The sequence below is a fragment of the Anas platyrhynchos genome, chromosome 11, assembly GCF_047663525.1.
Source record: "Anas platyrhynchos isolate ZD024472 breed Pekin duck chromosome 11, IASCAAS_PekinDuck_T2T, whole genome shotgun sequence".
Taxonomy (NCBI): Eukaryota; Metazoa; Chordata; class Aves; order Anseriformes; family Anatidae; genus Anas; species Anas platyrhynchos.
In genome coordinates this window covers 16,315,338-16,335,621 of record NC_092597.1, presented here as the reverse complement: position 1 = coordinate 16,335,621, position 20,284 = coordinate 16,315,338, and the positions used below count along the sequence as shown (strand labels likewise).

Here is a 20,284-nt window from a genome sequence, read left to right as displayed (position 1 = left end):
CAGCTCTGCAGTGAGGCGCTCCCATCCCCAGGTGAACTCCCCAAGCTCAGCGTGGAGCAGCTTCTTTTGTTTTATTTCTTCCTCATGCCACTCACGGCCGTGCCCTGCCAGCTCGCTGGAGGTGCCACGTGTCCATGGACGCACATAGTGGAGCTCCCAGCCCCGTGGGAAGTGCCCGGTGCCAGTTTGCAGCAGGAATTTGCAGCACCTGAGCACTCCCGTGCTGGGTCTGTCTCCTGTGAGCCGTTTTGGCAGGACGGCCCCACTGCCACAGGGAGCTTGAATTTCTGGCTGCTGCAAGGAGAGGATTGTTTTTCAAAACTCTGTTAAAGGAGTTATTATTCAAAATCCACTTTTATGTTAGAAGTGCTTTCCATCTCTTCTTTTATCTCCAAGCAAGCCAAGTCAGCAAAAGCACAGAGTGAAAAACATGTACCCAAGGAGTTATATTTAGAAACTGGTTAGTGCGTATTTAAAATTCCTGTCAGTGCTTACACTATTTTGCATGTCTGGACTGGTGTTAAATTAAATTAAATACATGCAAGCATGACATTTATTATTCTAGAGCTCAGCACATTAAATAACAAAACTGCCTATCTAATTTCACTGCCACAAATCCTGGAGATGTGGCTTGAAATAGGATGTTCTTATGATTATCTGAACTTCTTCCTGCATCTCAGTAAATCAAGGAAAGGTCAGCTCTGGGGGAAACTGAAAAATAACAGCTTAAAAACAGCTTCATAACAAGTGGCTGTGCTTCTTAATGGAGCTGCTCTAGGGTCCAGCACATGGTATCTTCATGCAGAGGACAGCCACTGGCATAATTTTTTTTTTTAGTAGATGTGAATAAGGGAGGTGAAGCTGTATTTTGGGTAAGCTGGGTCTGATTTTGGCCACACAACTGAAGAGGCTTGCTGGCTTCAGGGCAACACTGCAGGGAAGCCCAGGACCTTTCTAAGAAGGTGACTGCAAACGCAAGTGAGGTGCAAACCCACAGCCTCTTACTCTTATTTTTGGGGCTGAGCATAGAGCTGGATGGAGCATCCTCTCCCCACCACTGCCCCCACAAGCTGCCTCCACCCATGGCAGATTCTTTCACCCAGGTGGGAGAAGAGGGGTCAGACTGATGCAGATTATATGAGGAAAACATAAAAGATGAAGTGAGTCTTTCTCCTCCCTAACTAAGATACTGCCAAACAATTAATCCCACAACATGCTCTTGTAGCCTTCCTGCCCCCTGTGTGATACTCTTGCTTTACCAGGAGCTGAATGGATAAATGGGTAAAAGCGTTCACCAGTCCTGCTGCCACCACCACTCCAGTTAACAAAGGGTGTCTTTTACCACTGTCATGTTATTTTGAAGGTGGGGAGCTGAGGCAGAGGCTCACGTAGGGGGTGAGCCCTGTCCTGCAGAGTGCCAATCTCAGGAGAAAGAGGAGCACTCACCCTTCCCAAATCCCACTGTTACCATCCAACTACGCTGCTCCCAGCTCCAGGAGAAAGGGGGAGTTAATGGTGTTTGCTGATCTTTGTTATAGAGTCAAAGCAGCGTGTTTTGGTTAAAACAAGAATGTTTCAGTGTTCAAAATCCTCCCTGCAACTTGGTACCTCTGCTCCAGCACAAAGTGCTTCACAGGGATAGCCAGGCTTCAGGCTTGCCATTTGTTTCTAATTATTGCTTTGAACGATTCCACTGAAATTAAATACATGCAAGTGTAGCATTCCTTAAGGTTCGGTGTTTACTTAAAGAGTTTATTACTTATTTTTACTGGAATAATACAGAATGTAGTCCGTAAGATGAACCTTTTCCCAACTGCATTCTCTGCAGAAAGCCGAGGAAGGAAGGAAGGAAGGAGCATGAATACGTTTGAATGAAATTACAGCAAAGAGATTATTTTGCTTTCTAGACATCCACACTGCCCGGACTTCACCCCTTTCTGGTCAGGCCAGGGAAGGCTCTCTGTGGTTTTAACGCCTCCACGGAGCCAGGTGTGTGTGCGGAGGCCAGCCATGAGCTGGGTGAGGGGTTGCAATGGTCCCAGGCCACAATTTTCACAAGGCTTTCTGCCCAGCCCTTAATGCTCTGCAGCCGTGGTGTTAGCAAGGTCAGGCTGATGCTCACCCGTTAGCAGTGCTGCAGGCTCTGAGCAGCTGCCAACATCTCACTATAGAAAGTGCTATGGTAATTTTGGGGCTTTTCTGTAGCTGCATCATCAATTTTCTTTGCACTGAATGTTCATACACTGCTGATTGCAAACCTAAGTAAAAATCTCTTGAATGATCACCGTCCCTTTTCAAGGTAGGAAATGTGTTTTGCCTGACGGGCTGTTGGTTTAACTCCCTGTCTAAATGAAGCAACTTCAGACCAAAAAAATCCCACTTCCTCTGTTGAAAATATCTCAGCAGGACATGGTGTGACACCTGTGCTCCAGCCTTCTGCCTTTTGAGGAGTCAGCCAGCAGTTTTTTGCTGATTCAAGTACTATTTTCATTATCAACCAACCCCGCCACGGGAAGTGCTGCAAACCAGCAGCGTTGGCAGGGTAACTCTGAAACTGGATCTTGTTCCCCCAGGGAAAGCAGCATACCTCCACGTTGGCCAAGTCATCGACGGCGTCGACATGCGGGCAGAAGTGGGGCTGCTGAGCCGCAACGTCGTGGTGATGGGCGAGATGGAGGGGCGTTGCTATGAGTACGGCAGCAAGCTGTGCTCCTTCTTCGATTTTGACACCTTTGGGGGACACATCAAGGTAGGGCTGCTGCCCTCTCCTTGTACTTTTCTCTGCCACACCTTGACATACTGAGAAAGCCAGGACGCGGGAAGGGAAGCGAGCATTCCCTCCCTGGGTGCAGCAGCTCCTCCCCACTGCTGCTGCCTGGTATCTGGCTTTGAAGTGTACCTCACACCCCTGCAGACTTTGCTCAGCCACAGGGGCTGGTGCTCAACCCCTCCGAGAGACAGCCTCCACATCCCCATCCCAGTTCTCCCCGAATTCTGGTGGTGCGCAGCCCAGAGGGGTCAGTTTGAGCCCAGGTGAAAGAAACTCATGAAAAACATAAAATTTGAATGTTTTTTTCTTCCAAAATGAAGTCAGATGTAGCCATGGCAGCAGTGGTGGGACCACAAAGCCGCTATGGTTCCCTTGGCTATCATGAGCCTCTCTCTCTCACCCTGCAGCTGTACTCCCCTTGCACAAAGTAATTCTCTCTAGAAGATACCACCCACACATTCCTATGCTGTTTTCGCCCTCCTCCTTGCCCTCATCTTTCCTGACTGATGTTCTTTTGTTCTTCAGATTGGTCTTGATTTTAAGGCTACCCATATCGAAGGCCTAGAATTGAAATACATGGGACAGCAGACAATGGGACATTACCCAATTCATTTCCATATGGCTGGAGATGTGGATGAAAAAGGAGGCTACAACCCTCCAACGTACGTGAAGGATGTCTCCATCCACCACACCTTCTCCCGCTGTGTTACTATCCATGGATCCAATGGCTTACTGGTAAGAAACCCCAATGTCTACCTTACCGATCAAGACACCAAATTATTTCCTTGTAGTGTGAATGCAGCTTAATTTCAGGGTCATTTTCTTTATTCTTAGAACTAGTGTGTCTCCTTCTCTTGTCCTGATTATGTAGATGTATGTTCCAGGAGTATTTCAACCCGTGTTAAGGAGGAGACCACAGTGGCACTGTAGGCTGTGTGTGATTCAGAGCTTCAGAGCAGGCAGAGCTAATGAGTGGTTGGGTCTATGTATAGGCAGAGAGCTTGCTATTTAAAGAGGATAATCAGAAGGTTTAAATGTGCTTCATCTTTCCTGTAATAAAGATTTGTGTTTGCAGTGCCATTCACTACATTAAGCATTCCCAAGGTTCTGATTTGTCAGAGCTGCTCTCCAGGCAGGAAATCCTTTAGGATAAATCTGTATAATGACATATGCTTATCAGACAAGTTACAGCACACCAGAGATGATGAGAGCACATTCAGATTCTGCCTAGATGTAGGGATGTTTTCTTCTTTATGTAAGCATGCAGAGGTTAAAACGCAACCTTACTGAGCATCCTGGAGACTGGCATGTAACCCCAGAAGGCTTTCCTCACTGCTATCCCACATCTGGTGGCTTCCTTAGAAAACACACTTGCTCCTTTGGCACTTCTGAGATAGGGATGGGTTGTGTTGGTCATGTGCTTTGTTGCCCTTTTCAGCTTCCTGCCATTTTAAGGCAGTATCTTCCAAGCCAACCACACTATTAATAACAGATAGGGTCTCCTACCCAGCACCCACCTGGTTGCAGTAAAGAAACCAAGACCTAAAAAGTACAGTACGAATGCTATTACTGAAGCTTTATATCCAGTCAGCTCCATTCACAAAAATGAACAGGAGAAAAGAGAGACCTTTACCTGCATTCAGAAAATATGAAGGAATCTATCCCAAAAGCAGAGCTGCAAAAGTTGTGGAATAATTATCAGGTTTGACTAGCCAACTTTTTCCCAAGTATCTGTTCAAATACAAAGTCTTGAAATTCCAAGATTTCTGTAGGTCCATTCAGGGAGATGACAGGGTATTCCTAAAGGATGAAAAAAATGTGTATGAGAGCCCTGGAGTATTTGTATAGTCAAGAGCCTTGCTACCATATATAACAGAGATTTTAGAGAAGATGTGTCACCAGCAGACCATCACCTAGATGGCATTAGGAGCTCACATTCATGTTGTTTTTTAACTGTTTTAAAGCCACCATACCTTCTCACAGTAGGAGTCTACAAGAGACCACACTCAGACTTACTTGGGAGATATCATTCATTTCCAATGCCTGGTGAAGACATGGTTGTAATCTTTTGTTTACTGATGAGTGCTTCCTCCTTTGCTGACACTAGCGCATGATGGGCTTGGTCTTACAGTCTCCTTTAGGCACGGACTGCAGGCTACAGCCTCTAAAAGTGGCAGCAATAAAAAGGGACATCACAGGCATAATTAAAATGCACAGAAGTTAAAGAAAGGGCATTGAAATTGCAGCTCCAGAAGCAGAGCATCTTTTATCTGCTATTTACGAATATGAGGTTTTGCTTCTGACCTCTGTCCTTCTAAGTTTATAATGTGAAACCTGACGAGTAAACTTGGCTTCTGGAAAAAAAAAAAAAAAAGAAGAAAAAAAAAAAAGCATTCTGCTATTTAAATTCTATAAGGCATTCAGGGTCATACGGGATCTTGCCAACTCAAAACTGCCAACATGGGGGCTCAGCACGCAATTCATGTGCAGGGTGGAAGGGCAGTGCTGCAGGGCCCGTTTTTCACACGATCCCAAAGCTCTTACCAATGGCACCATGAACACACTGGCTACTCAGAGGTTGCACAGCTGTGGGTGAGCTGCAGGCCAGCTAAAGCCCTGCTTCTCAATGTGACGTGAGATCTTCGTTCTCTACTGATTAGTACTTGCCAACCCAAATACCCAGCGCCTGGCATTTTTCATATGGGTCAGACAGATGGATTTGTATAGGGCATTTGGAAATATTTCTGTCTCTTGTGCTTTCTCTGAGTGACAACTGTCCCTTGGAGAATCCATGGCAGAGGGATCTGTGTGCTCAGGCTTTTCCAGACAAGATGACATGATGAAATTCAGACAGGCTGATGCAGCTGATGAAAGCAGCTTGTTTCTCTCGCCGTTACTCAACAGCCACCATTCCCTAGATGACTGTGGTTTGCCTTCATAAGGCACCCAAGAAAAATCTTAGAGTTTAGGACATAAAACCTAAACTGTTGGTCAAGAATTTAATCTCTGCAGATTATAATTTATTGAAAGGTGTGAATGCTAATAATACTTAACGCACATAACACTTAACCTATTTTTTATTTTAACCATACAATTACTGCCAATGGATAAATTGAAAGCCCCAATGAAACAAAGCAATCTAACTGTGTTTGTTCAGTTGCATCACAGAATAAGTGCTCCAAAGGTTGCATCACCTAAATGGTGTCTCATTGCTCTGATAGACATCTGCATTCAGCAGCTCCAAGCCTTGATTCTTCAGGTGATTCCACCGCAATCTCCTCATCTGTTTTCCGACTCTATTTTCCTTCCTTTCCTCTTCCTTCTACCCCAGATAAATTCACAGACACCCACACAGGTCTCTGGTGACTACTAGGGTTATTCCGTACATTTCCTTGCTGCCTATTATCTTCTTACTTGGGCAACGCTACATGTTTCTACATGCACAAGCACCATTTGTGCAGACAGCAATGAGCTCCTTCTTCCCTCAGGTAACAGTCATTCCCTCTGAGGTCAGGTAGACCCAAAGCATACTTTTCTGAGGGAAAATTTATATTGATGATGTGCATGAACTGTACTTTGGAAACATGCAAAAAACATCTAGCTGGACTGTTAAACCTCAGCACAGTATATAGCATTTAAGGATGTACTTAACTTTAGGCCACTGATTTCCAAGAGGCTTCTCACAAGACTGTAGTTAAGTACCTGTGTAAATGCCTTGAAGAGTGTCTATTTATTCCTGATGGCAGGACTGTTTTGTCTGTGCACTGTGCTGCTAAAAGTCCCTATCCCAACAGGAGTTCACTCGCATCAGTGGGCTATTCTGCACTTGTCTGCAAATTCATAGTCACAGGAAGGGAAAGAGGGTCCTTCTGGAAACAAATCTGTAGAAATTCTCTTCTCACCATAACTAGTGTTTGAAATTGCCAATACTTACCCAATGTTTTCTTTAACACATTGGCCATAAAACCACCCAGTTACACCACTGCAATCCTGGGGATGAAACTTTGCTCTGATTCCCACTCTCTCCACTGGATCCCAGTGAGCAAGCTAAAATAGAAACAGCCATCAGGGCAGGAAATTAAATGGAGGCCAATAAACACTACGACAGGAGCCAGGGGAGAGCTGTACTTCATGGAATAAGTGGCTGTGCTAACTACTTCAGTGGTATCTGCTTTTAGTAATCCAGCTATACTGCACAGTTTTGCCATGGAGGGCATTATCTGGCCATAAATTACTCATGGTTAAGGTAAGATTATGGACTATTAAGAAAGCTTAAATCAAATCAAAAATTAAATCCATTGGAAAAATGCTTTTGGAACAAGCAGCTCTTTTGCTATCCAAACATTTCAGCACTGGGCTTGTGTATGAAAACACACACAGGAAACTAAGTCAGAGCTGACCGAGAGATGAGATATGGGAAAAATAATTAATCAAATGAAGGGTGACAAGTGCATTAGGGAACAGGTCCCTGGATGATAACTGTGTTGTTCTGTGGCCTTTCAGGGATGAGTTAGGACAACACCAAGCTTGCTGGCTCTCCCCCTGCCAGTGCACATTCCTTTCTCTGCCTCACTCCTCTCTGGACGTCCTGGGGGAGGTGTTCTTCTGCAATGTTTCTTCCCATGCACAGAGGTGGGCTTTGCCCCAGCTCTAGTCTGGTCACCTCAGGTTTTCATACCCCGGTCCTGGTGGAGCAGTGTGCTGGCTGGCAAGATAAATAGCCACACCACGTGGCTAGTGTTTCTCTAAGGAAACCATTTCCGTCATCTAAATGTTGCAGCAGCATTTCTTATGTGTCTTTCCAATGGTACTGCTGTGTGAAAGAAAACTAATTGGCTTCGGTGGCCGTGTGCAGTTCTGACATCTCTGTGACTGAAAGACTTCCTCTACACGTTGGAAAACTTCTGCAAAGAGATCACTCTCCTGACATATTCTCCTATCCCATAAACCTTTACAATTGCAAGGCTGGGACAGCTCACATGTCCAGGGAGGGACAGTTCAGTGTAATATATACTTTCTCCACGTGAAAAAAAAAAAAAAAAAAAAAAAAAAAAAAAGCCTCAGTTTTGCAAAAGCTGTCATCTAATTGAACGGGCAAAGTTAGCCATAAATTTTAGTCAGGTAATTTAATGGAATACACAACTTTGCAGGTCATTTTTGATGTGTTTAATTTACTGTGGTGACTTGTGCTCAGAGATTTGTGTATTTACAGTGGAGCATGGATAATACATAATAGATGTGGGTGCAGATGCAAGCTCATAATATACTTGGCAAGTGGTGTTTTTTCTCATGTGAAAACATATTTGTAATCATTTCAACACAAGTCCTGGGATTTGATTTGAAATCGGTGCTCTTTGCCTTGAGATGAGGCACATAGATGACAGAGGAATCTCAGTCCTGTTTACAAAAGTAATTCTGGTGCTTGGGAGTCTAGGTCTTCCAATGACACCATAAATAGGTTTTGTATCCAGTTTAATATGCTCTTTTGCCCTTTCACCATTGCTGTGTCACCAGAAGCATCTCTAGGAACACACTGGCGTCTAGCTAAGCTTTGCCAGAAAGGTTTTCTAGGTCAAAGGATGGGTGAGGGCTGATGGAACAATTAAGGAGAGACCCAGGAGAGACAGCATTTCACCTGACCTGAAATTCATTTTCCATATCCTAGACATAAGCAATAACAACCTACTTGGTTGGACACAGCATGTTTGAGGATTGTTTTCTCCCAGCCAGTTCTAGCCTCAGGCTTCAAACTCACATATTTGCATTTATGCTCCTGAAACTGTTTTTTTCAGATCTCCTAGTGGGTTGATGGCTGTTGTTCTGTCCTACACAATGGTGTCCTGATGTTAACATCATTCAAACCAGAAACAGAACGGCACTGATTAACACCAGCTGATTTGTCTCAGGGTCAAGTAAAGCTTCTGTCAACAACTTGGAAAAAAGGATCAGGTCAAACTTAAAACAAGCCAGCTTGTCTGGAAAACAACTTGCCACCTCTCTGATAGCCTGAAAAAACATTTTTTCAGCTCAGCTGCATTTTTCAGATGCATTTTATATAGCTGCTCATGTAACTCCATATGAAGATGAATGAGCCCAGATGTGATCTGAGCATCTAACATCCTTTGCTCATCTCCCCACCCGATGTTTTTTCCGGTCTCATGCTAAGATAGTCTCTGATTTTGCAGACAGACAAAAGAATGGAACTAACATTTCCTAGGTGATGACAAATTCTAGTTAAATTTAAATGTTGGAGTTATTGTTTATGCTATCAGCTCTTAATACCAGGAAGTGGTCTTGCTTTTGCTTTTGCATCTACACTTTGAGTTCAAGAGGGTACCGGGGTGCTATTACTGTAAAGTCTCTTCTTGTTATGTAATGGTTGAAGGATGAAGCCTAAACACAGACCTTTGTTTTCTTTATTCAGGTGAAGGATGTTGTGGGTTATGATGCACTGGGCCATTGTTTCTTTACGGAAGATGGACCAGAAGAGCGCAACACGTTTGATCACTGCCTTGGACTGCTTGTTAAACCTAGCACACTGCTCCCCTCTGACCGGGACAGCAGGATGTGCAAGCTGATCACAGAGGGAGCTTACCCAGGCTACATCCCCAAACCCAGGCAGGACTGTAGGTGAGTGGGAGCCTCCTTTTCTTCTGTCTGTTCTTTGCAGAACTGAGCCATAAAAGATAGCATTATGTGCATACAATTACGTAGTCCTCTTTTCAGATCTGGGCTTCATGCCCCAAGGTCTGGGAGAGCAGTCTCCATGGTTCAACCAGAAGCTGCTGAGTTTAGAATGGGCTGGGCTCTGACATTTGTGCTCATATTGTATGATAGCTGATTTTGAAAATACTCCCATTAGCTCTAAAGCCATTATCTGCAGAGCACAGATATTGTTTAATGATACAGCATTAGTATTATGCATTCATTTGGCAGTTTACCCAAACTGTGAAGTGAAACTAAAATGGTATGATAAATGCAGTTTAGCACAGAATTAGAACTTGGCAATAAAAGATCAAAGGCTGTATATGTCTGCTGGATCTCTGATAGTCTGTCTACGTATGAGCTCATGAAAATGTTTCCATGAAAACTTCTTAAAACTTCTATTTGCCACAAACTCGGTATTAAACTTGAAAAATGCTCAATGCCTTTCATCTCCCTTTTGCAAGATCCTTTCCTCTAAGTGTCCTTTCAGACCTGCCAGCTGAGGTTTAGATGAGGATTATAGAAGCATTTGCAACAAGAAGGAATTTTACAAGTTCTTTTTGCAGTTCTGTTGCCTTGAAGAAAAAAAAATAAAATAAATAAAATCAGGTGAAGTATAGAAGAAATATGACCAGCTTGGCCACACAGTTAAGCATTAGAATTTATTCTTAAAAGAATTAATGGGATCATTGTTGGTAGTAATTATTAAACACAGGCTAGAGAAATGCCAGTCATGAATACTGTAGTGGTAGTTGACCTTGACACAAGGCTCAAGTCACTGTGCTCCTGAAAGCCATTCTAGCACTCCTTTTCCTGATTTTCCAGCTGTTTTTTTGTTTTTTTTGTTTTTTTTTTTTTTTTCCCCTAAATCAAGACGCACAACCTGTGTGCTTAACAGCTAGGCAAGCAGACAGGGAGCATAGCAAACAGTCTGGAGCAAATCTGTGGATGTCAAGTTTGTCTTTGGAAGTTTTAAATTGATGGTGATCATCAAAGCTTGAGAACAATACCCCCATGTAAGAGAAGGGAGGTCCTTCCCAGTGAAGTCTTGTCTTGAGACCACAGGGCATTGATGCTGCACTGAAGCTGCTGGGAGAGAGGAACGTTTCTGCCCCTAGCTCAGATTTTTCTCCAGAGTTTTATTTTGCTGTATTTGGATGGGGAGAAAGATCTACATTAGAAGAAGGTGAGTTCTGACCAACAAGAAGTCAATGAGAAAGTCTCTGGAGCTAGACTTCCATCCTCAAAATAAGACAGCGAGAAGCTGATTGATGCCTAACAGCTAAAAACCTTTGGGGGTTTTCATTTATTTAGAAAAACTCTCAACCTGCTGAGACTCTGCCAGTATCACCCATCCTGTCCTCAGAACAGACTGGGGTTTTGGCCAAAGAAACATATTTTTAGCTTTTACTTTGGCAAGGGAAAGATTTGAAATACATGCAATGCTCTTTTTCACATCTGTGTTTGTTTATAAATTACACTCAATGTCTCCATTCATAAAATAAGAGTTAATCATCCATTGTGCTCATTTTCCACTGATAATTCATTTAATAATCAGAGGGACATATTTTGTGTCATATTTTGGAAGGTTATTATATGAAAAAGCACTAGAAATGATATGCAGAGGTATAATGAAAAAACCCTACAGTACTACAGTCTGCCGCATCTTTATAAAAGCATTTAGGGACTGATCAGACAAAACCTTGGTTTTGCACGGGGTTGTTCCAGCCTGCTGGTGCATGAGTACACCAGTGTTGTCCCACCCATCAACCCATGCCATCCCCTGGGGCAGCAGCCAAGGCGCCCAGCATAGAAATAAAGGATGAGCACCAGCTGTGGTTCTGTTGGCTTGGAAGAGGCAGGCAGGCAGCCGCTGCCAGCGGTGAAGATAATAGGATTGTGCCAGTAACCTCCCCAGTCCACATGGCTCCGAGGGACAGGACAGGACTGCGATGACCGACATGTCACAGTGGAAATACTGTGGGTTCGAGGCCCTTGCCTATGCAGCAGGAGGCAGTCTATAAATAATTTCAAGTTGCATTTTTGTAGCCCAGCTCTGTGTTATGTTTTCATGATAAAGCCATGCAAGCCAAGCTTTGTCTCAGGCCAGCAAAATCCATTGGAATAAAGCCCCCATGAAGTCCTTCATAAAACACACATAAGGGTTACATAGGTTCTTGAATCTCACCCAGCAAATTTAGGGAGCAAGCCACGAGTCTGCTGTTTGTAAGCACTGGAGGTTTTCCTCCAAAAGTTCATGTGCCCGTTGGTTAATGAATGCTGTATGTCACAGGAGGCATGGTGATGGATTGATCTTCCCTCCTTGATGGGAATCTTTCAATTAAAAGTCTTTTATGTGCATTAGGCAAATGGAGTCCTTTTGTCCCAGAAGAAATGCATAGGGGGGTGGGAGCAAATAAAGTTAATGAATCACAGCAGCTTGCAGAAAAAGGAGGTGCTAGGGTATACTTGGAAAGCCTTTAGAGGTAATTCATCGGGTCCCTTGATTAAAAGAACCTCTAATGAACCCGAGGCTTATTAGGAGGCAAAGTGCTTTTCTGTAGCTTGTGCAACAACATATTTACCTTATCATAAAACAGGACTGACACCTGACAGCTTCATAGCAGGCTTGGAATTGCAATAGAAATTCCTCATTTAATACTCAGGGGTTTTAAAAGATAAGGCCATGTTCTCTGTCAAACCACAGAGGACAAATGTGGTATGAGAAGGGAAAGAAAAAAAAACAGCCCCTTTGCCCTAGGCAGGACCCCTTATCTGGGGCATTATCAGCCATACCTATACTGTGGGGAGCTGAGCTGTGATTCTGGCATGTGCTCAAAGTGTCATTTTCATCTCGTTCTTTGTTTTCCTCATCTGCAGCGCTGTATCCACCTTCTGGATAGCCAACCCACACAACAACCTTATAAACTGTGCAGCTGCGGGATCTGAAGTGAGTACAGAAGTTTCTGATTTGGTTACAATTCAGAACTTCGAGCCCTGCAAGGCTGAGGCTCTGCTTGGAACAAAACCTGCTTCTGTTACTCAGGCATTTTTGAAACTGCTAGATCGAGACATATATTAATGTGGTTAGTGCTGCCAGTAAAAAATAATGCTTTTCCTTTTGCTGCACACTTCTTGTTTCTCCACACTTGCTGTTTCTAGAGCTGGATGGATTTAACAAAAATTCCCACCCTCTGCACAGTGTGCAGCCTGAATAAATGAAATAAATCTGACTGCATAGTGCCAGTGAAGTCTTTGTCAATGATTCTGTTGATTGCGGTACAGTAATGTTCCTCTGAAATTTCAATCAGCCCTAATGTTAATTCCACAGGAATTCTTGGTCTCAGTAGGAGCTCTTATTGTTCTACAAAGACAAATAAATAAATAAATCCTTAAACAAAGAGATGCGTCTCTTAAGCAAATGCATCTCTTTGTTTATGAGATGAGTCTTTCTAAACCTTCAAAATCTGATTACCTGGATTCAGGTTCCTAAATACGTTTTTAGGCAGGTAAATAACATTGACCTGATTTTTAAGACTTGTACATATACTGACGGGAGGACACTGGTGAATTATGAAAGTCTTGCATATATCTTCTATATAGATAAGCTCCATACAGAGCTTAACTTAAAGCACCCCAAAGATGCTGGGTAGGAGTGTGACTGTGGATGTGTGTGTGTGTGTGTGTGTGTGTATGTTCAACTTTCTGCTGAGTGTAGTAGAGAGGTCAGTGCTGCTAGCTGTGATTTGTCCTGAAAACTTCTGGCTTATGTCTTGTGGGTTTACTGATAAATCCTCGGGCTAATGCAGACCAGTGAAGAGGTTCAAGCGAAGGCTCAGCTGCTGGTTCTTTTTCTCAGGAAACAGGCTTTTGGTTTGTGCTGCACCACGTGCCGACGGGGCCCTCGGCGGGCATGTATTCCCCCGGCTACTCGGAGCACATGCCGATGGGGAAATTCTCCAACAACCGCGCGCATTCCAACTACCGGGTGAGTCTGCACGCAACTGGAATGCTGCCGTCCAAAAAACACCATTTTCTCGCTCCAGCTCTCTGGGTCTGCAAGCTATTAATGCCTGTGCTTTCTGTTTCACTAAAAGTTCATGCAAGCTTGTTTGTGTCTGCAGATAAAGCAGCTCGCATGCTGGCGTGGGAGCACTCGGAGTCAGCCAGCACCCGCTTCAACTTGGCTCTTGGGCATTGGGGCTCTTCTCTCCGCTCAGTTGCACTAGGCTCCGTGCTGCTGCTCTCCTAAAATAGCTCCTCAAGGAGCATCATCTATTGGCAGCTTGTCTAATTATAGACCCCAATTGCCAATGTTAGCAATTAACTGAACAGCTTCTAGAGGGATAAATACAGCCGCCGTGTCTGATCATTTTCTCTCGCTCTTGCCTTATTTACCCCCGTGCTGTGGGGCTGTGCGGTGAGGGATGCTCATCACCGAGGGCCTGGAACTGCGGCAGCATGTTCATGGGTGTGGGGGTACATTCACAAGAATCGTCCAGTTTCTGTTAGCCTGCAGCAGTTTGGGGAGTGTATACAAGTCCTGATACTGTATGTTACTAACAGAAGCAGTTTTTAGAATCATGCAATAAGCTTTGGCTTAGGACAACTGGAGACAGAGCCTGGAAATTGAAAGAACCATAGAATAAATATACTGTAATGTTGCATTTCCCTTTTCTTCTAGGCTGGAATGATCATCGATAATGGCGTTAAAACCACTCCAGCCTCAGCCAAGGACAAAAGACCTATCCTGACACTGATTTCTGGGAGGTAAAGTGTTCTGCACAGCTTGGTTTGGAAAAGCCTTAATGTATAGCACTGATTGAGAGCTATGATGTTGCTCCCAAAGAAGCTGATAAGAATAATTGTGATGTTTTTGGGGCTTCTTATTAAAGAAAGGTCTTCATTTAGATTTACCACCTAACTTTGTCTTCCCCATTGCCTGTCATAAAGGATGCACTGTGCATGTTCACTCTCCTTTCTTTTCAGTTCTGAGATGAGCTGGTAGGGATATTACACGTGCACAAGGGTGTTATATTAATTTTTTTGTAGATAGAACATCTCTATAGATGTATCATATCAGCAGACCTGCTCTGCTGGGCTGGCGGCACCTGGGAGTTCCCACTCTTTCCCCAAAGCAGGCCACAGCAGGGAGGCTGAAGTAAGCAAAGGGCTTCTGCAGGCAAAGTGTAATAGTGTAAGGGCTGCGCTTGCACCCTTTTATCTTGTTAGAGGTTGGGTCTGGCTCTTAACATAGCTGCCAGCCCCAGAGACAGAAAAGGACTTAAATGCTCTCAAGTTGCACAGTTTTATTCCCTGACACCAGTGCCTCCAGTGGCACCCAACCTGTGTTTTCCCATGCCTGGGTTCCTCAACAGAAGAAACCATCTGAGGAAGAGCAACCTGCTGAACATCCCTGTTCAAGAAGGGAGAATGACTCTCAGTTGTTTTTTTTTTCCCCTTTCCATCTCCCAGGCGCTGTAGTCATGCACTGGGCAAGGATTGCATGGGTGGGATCAGTCCTCTTGAGGGGACCCAGCCAGAACTGCAGTCATAACTGTGCCCTTTGTCCTATGTCTGTATCCCCCCTGTGCCCTGCCTTGCAGCTGATGCTAAACGAAGTTCCAAAGTGAACATTTTTTACATCATTTTAACGCTAAATCAATTGAAATAATTACATTGAAATTAATTACATAATGAAAGCAACCGCTAAAAAATAATAAGAGCAGCCTTCCCTGCAAATACCTCCAAATTCTCCTGGGAGCTCGATGCTACTTTTCCAAATAGCTGAACGTGTGCCTTGGGAAAGTGCCTGTTGCCAGAGGCACAGCAAGTGATTACAAAAGGCAATTTGTCCCTTGCCATACAAGGGCAGGAATGACCCCTGGAAGCCAAGAAATTCATAATGCAGTCATGTTTGTGCTTGGTGATTACCCACCAGTGTGGGCTGCAGCTCAAAATATTTCTACCGCTTTGTACTTTTCACGTGTCGAGGCTGAAAGCCTGAATAAGTGATTATAGCTGGACTGGCCAGGGCAGCCTTGGAGGTAGGCTGGACAGTTACGAAGCTGGAGAGATTAATCTGCATTCGGTTACGGCATTAAATATCTGGGCAGAACTCCGTACCCTGTAGCATTATTCCAGATACACATGGACGTGAATGAAACTGGAATCCGTCTCGCAATATCTGTATTTAACAATGTCTAGGGAATTCACAAGGGCTGATACTAAATCTCTCTCTGAAAGCAAATTCATAGTGATGAGGCTGCCAAGGCAATATTCATTTACTGGAACCCCATCAGCCTGCCGCTCAGTTTTAGATTGATATGATGGCTTATTAAGCAAAGCAAAGCGCTATTGAATATCTGTTAGCGATTTGACAGCTTGGCCTCGCTACCCATTGGCGAGGCATGAATTTTAATCTCTGGACCATCCGCTGCTGGCACTGACTTGAATGCTCATCTGTCAGGGTTTCTAAGCCACGCTGCGCTGATGGGAGATGCTCCTTCGGTAGCAATAAGGAAAGCAACCCCTCAGGTGTGGGTAAATGCCAGCCGAGCTCAGCAGCACCGCAGCGAGCCAGATCCTCGCTTGGATGCTCTTGTCCGAGTGGAGGCAGACAGGCAGCAGCTGAGGGCACTGTAGCTTCCACTTACGTTTCTTTTTTTTTTTTTTTTTTTTTTTTCTTTTCCTACATCAAGCCAATATTTCATCATAGTTGAGGGTTTCAGAGCTAATAAATCTCTTGCGTGTGTCCTGGGCAATGGGTAGTGGAGGAGCTACTCTCAGCCCCTCTCCAAGATGTTTTAGTTCCTTTCTGCAGTGAGGAAAAATACCCATTGTCACAGTATGGCCAAGGGTAGGAGATAAGAATGCTCAAAAGGGGAAACAAAGGACACTTATCTAAACAGGAATATGCTAAAGGGTAACAGAAAGGAACTAAAAAACATCTCAGCCTTTTGGGAGCAATAATAAACTTTCCGTGCCTGCAGCAATATATCAGCAATACAATAATGGCAAGGTGAAAGGAAACTTGGAGCGGGTCTTTACAACTGCCTGGCCTGGACTGGCCGTCCCTTGGCAGTGGGGTCTGGCCACCGCAGCTCGCCGAGACACGCTGCTTGGCCGGACTGCTGTCCCAGGGCTGTTCTGAGCTAGCAGAAACCAGATGTCCTGCAGGGCCGCAGACCGAGTGAGGCCGCCTTCCCTCGCCAACGTTTCTTCTCTCCTTCTGGTTACAGATACAGCCCACACAAAGATGCTGATCCTTTGAAGCCCAGGGAACCTGCAATAATCGAGCGCTTTATTGCCTACAAGAATCAGGATCACGGAGCCTGGCTGCGGGGTGGAGATGTGTGGCTGGACAACTGCCAGTGAGTTTTGCCTTATTTCAACTCTCGGAGTTCAGCCTGGTGTTTATGGCGAGCATAGCTGTGGTTCAGACTATTTATATTGCTTTGCACCTTTTCATATGGCCAAGATTGAAATAAAGATGAAACATTAAGTAAACGCAGGCATTGTTTTATGCAAACAAAACCTGTTTTTTGTCTGCACTGAAGATCACTTAGATTGTTTTTGTGTGCGATTCTGACCAGCATGCAAAAATGATAACACGCAAACACATACACACACACGTGCACAGATGCAAATAACTGTACCTTCTCACACGAAAAACAAGGTGCTTTGGCAAGAAGTCAGCAAAATCCACCACCTTTCCTGGCTAGGTCTGGTCACAGATCAGCTTTATGTGGTTCAGTGTTATGCTGAATAAGCTAGTACTGATGAAGTAGACATGAAACTATGCATCATAGCAGCAAGGGAGAGAAACTGGGCAAACACGTCTTGTGCTCTTTGAAGGCTGTTTCCTGTGCTGGTCAGAACAGATACTTCTTTTGCACTTGAAAACAGATGATCTGCTATATTTCCTTCTGCTGAGCCAGGCTCTTGATATCAACCAGGAAGAAATGGGAGAAAAATGAAAAAGCTACTTTACAAGGCATTTTGTGATCACCCTGCCACGAATAGCTGTCTCTCCATTATCTGGTGCCCAGCTGCTGGCAGGGCTGCCTTACCCTAGAGTGACCCACGTCTCCTAAAGGCACCAGAGGCTATAAACTGGCTCTAGTGACCTGTCAGATTGGCAAGAAGGAGATTGGGGCAGAACGGTTGGAAATGTAACACTGAGTCGCCCTGTTTGTGCTTCTTGTCAACCAGAAATACCTCACACACGCCATGGCCGACAAGTGATGTCTTTGCAGATCACTCGCATGTCACTTAGAGTTTGTGCTGCTGAGTGCTATGTACAGAGGGTACCGAAATACGCAGCAGGTTACCCCGTTTGATGAGCTTCCAGTAGCAATCCTATGGTTGTATCTGAATAAAAGGAAGCGGCTGTCAGACTGTAATTGCCTTTATAGCCACCCTAATTTCCGTTTGTGTTGCTACAATAAGACTTATGTAGTACATTAACGAAACAAATGTTAATGTGGTGTGCAGGGTACGTTTATGGGGACGCAGAAACAGGGGAGGCGATAGCGTGTAATGGGCTGCCACCTAGAGACAAAAGCGGGATAAGGCAGAGATGGGTCTTTGCTGGCTCTCCACTAAGGGTTTTGATATGCAGGATTGAACAGTGACAGAAGTGTACATTTACTTGTGTAAATATGCCATCAAGATATTGACTCAAACCATCACATTAACTGTAGCCTTCACATAAGCTGGAGGCATTGATCGACAGCTGTGATTTATCTCATCTAAAAGCGTTAGAATTTGAGCAAAATTGGAGGACATTGTAATTTTTATTTTTAATAAGGAAGATCAGATCTCTATCTGCCTGTTAGTGAAAAAGAAGCCAAGCTTCACTGCTTTTATAGCATTTCCCCTAGTAAAGTTATTTCATGGAAGCAGTATGTGATACATGAACACAGGGAAGCACAGAGCTGTGGGTAAGACAAAGCATTATTAAATAATAAAAGGTAGTTGGGGTGAGAGATAAACACAATCTTTTTACCTATCAGTGAAAAGAGTGTGATCATTAGATGCAGGGAAAAACCTTTGACAGGTAAACTACACCCAGCCATCTCAGACTTAACTTCCACGTGGAGCAATTAGGTGCGTGGCTGCTGCTTCTTATGAATCACATATATCTCAAGGTGTGCCAAAAAAGATCTTCCAAAACTGGAAAGGGAACAAGCACACAAAAACCTGAGTTCTCCTATGAGCACCATTCAGTAACTAAGCCCTGCTGCCCTCCGCCTCACTGGTTTGGTGATTTCAGTTTGACGTGATAAAACAAACGAACAAAACCAAACAAAAATCTCTTCTGAAGCACCTCTCTTCTCCCGGCAGGTTTGCAGACAATGGCATTGGGCTGACCTTGGCGAGGTAAGTGTCACACAGGTTGTGCCGCAGCGTGGGGCACAGGCTGTGAGCAGCCCCTTCACCTCCAGCCCTTTCCCTCTAGTGGTGGGACCTTCCCTCATGATGACGGCTCAAAGCAAGAAATCAAGAACAGCCTGTTTGTCGGTGAGAGTGGAAACCTGGGCACGGAGACTATGGACAACGAGATCTGGGGACCTGGAGGCCTGGATCACAGAGGCAGGACCCTGCCCATCGGCCCGTAAGTCCAGCTCACCACATCAAAGCACTTGCTGTTCCCTTTCCTGGTACAAACTCCAAGCCGGTGTGGTTTCCTCAGCACTGTTTGGTTTAATAGCTTGCACACAAAGGATTTGGTTTCATGTCTCCCTGTCCCAAAGCCCTCACTGTGCAGCTGCTGCTGGCAGGTATGTACTTGCAGGCTGCCAAAACAGCATCAAGCTCCTCTCTCCTTTCACCTCCCCTTTGCAAACAGAGTTGAGGAGACAGCCAAAGGAGTGTGTGCTAGCTGGGTGCTTTTGTACATATAGTCAGCAGTGGTTGCACAAAGTGGCCGTCTCCATCCCAGTCAGCTGCCAGGAAATCTCACAGAAGGCCTTCCATGGGCTTGAGCTGGCCTAGATGTGGTCATAGATGGCCTCAGAGCTGCTGTTAGTATTGCTGCTGTGCTATGGGAATTTGATGCCTTCAGTAAATAACTTCAAAACATCTAGTGAGCTTCATGTGTGGCCTCTTCCTGGACCTTAGTCCTACAGATTTGTTTGCAAGTGAAGTAATGTTTTGCTGTTATTCCTGAAAATATAGCTCTCCTAACAGTAGCTCTGTAGAGAAAAACAGCTCAACTGATATTTTTCTGTCATTCTATGTATCTCAGCTTTGCCTGTTGGTAGTGATGCAGCGGGTTTATTATTAACCATAGTAATAATGAAAAGCCACTCTGCTAGGACCCTCCTTCTAATATCATTCGCATATAAATACGTGGGCATATATTGTCATGTATATTGTGTGCCAAAACTCACAGTGACAGAAGTGTGACCTTGCCACAGAAACAGGGAAACCATTCATATGAGAAAGGGATCAAATTCTGATTTATTATAAGTGAAATGTGAAATATGAAATATTATCTTAGCCTCTTAAGGAGTTTAAACACCACAATCAGTTAATCATCATGAAAGCAGTGTCATCTTTACCATGCAGCTGGTATCAGAAAAGGCTTTTAAAGTTTCATTGGTTTGTGCCCTCTCAACTGTTTTCAACCTTATCGGTGAGATCTTTCCTTGATTTCAAATCCATTTTTATTGCAGTTAAGTTGCACTGTTTCTCTGAAAGATGTGATAGGACTTCTATCCCTGCTGTTACTCAGCCCAAGGAGTCTGTGTAGATCTGAGGAGTTTCAGGTTTCGCTGCTGCAGAACTCATTTGTGATAGCAC

The 20,284-nt window shown here is 44.3% G+C and overlaps 1 protein-coding gene across 4 annotated transcripts in view; it reads left to right on the top strand.

Moving 5' to 3' along the window:
- The window catches only part of CEMIP (cell migration inducing hyaluronidase 1), a 112,039-nt gene that overhangs the window by 77,732 nt on the left and 14,023 nt on the right, over nucleotides 1–20,284 (top strand). For all 4 annotated transcript variants that reach the window (XM_021277341.4, XM_005027156.6, XM_072043240.1 and 1 more), the window contains exons 12-20: nucleotides 2,574–2,749; nucleotides 3,296–3,505; nucleotides 9,195–9,400; nucleotides 12,356–12,425; nucleotides 13,335–13,463; nucleotides 14,160–14,245; nucleotides 16,717–16,848; nucleotides 18,824–18,859; nucleotides 18,939–19,094. In XM_021277341.4, the coding sequence (XP_021133016.2) occupies nucleotides 2,574–2,749; nucleotides 3,296–3,505; nucleotides 9,195–9,400; nucleotides 12,356–12,425; nucleotides 13,335–13,463; nucleotides 14,160–14,245; nucleotides 16,717–16,848; nucleotides 18,824–18,859; nucleotides 18,939–19,094 (1,201 nt within the window). The remainder of the gene's footprint in view (nucleotides 1–2,573; nucleotides 2,750–3,295; nucleotides 3,506–9,194; nucleotides 9,401–12,355; nucleotides 12,426–13,334; nucleotides 13,464–14,159; nucleotides 14,246–16,716; nucleotides 16,849–18,823; nucleotides 18,860–18,938; nucleotides 19,095–20,284) is intronic.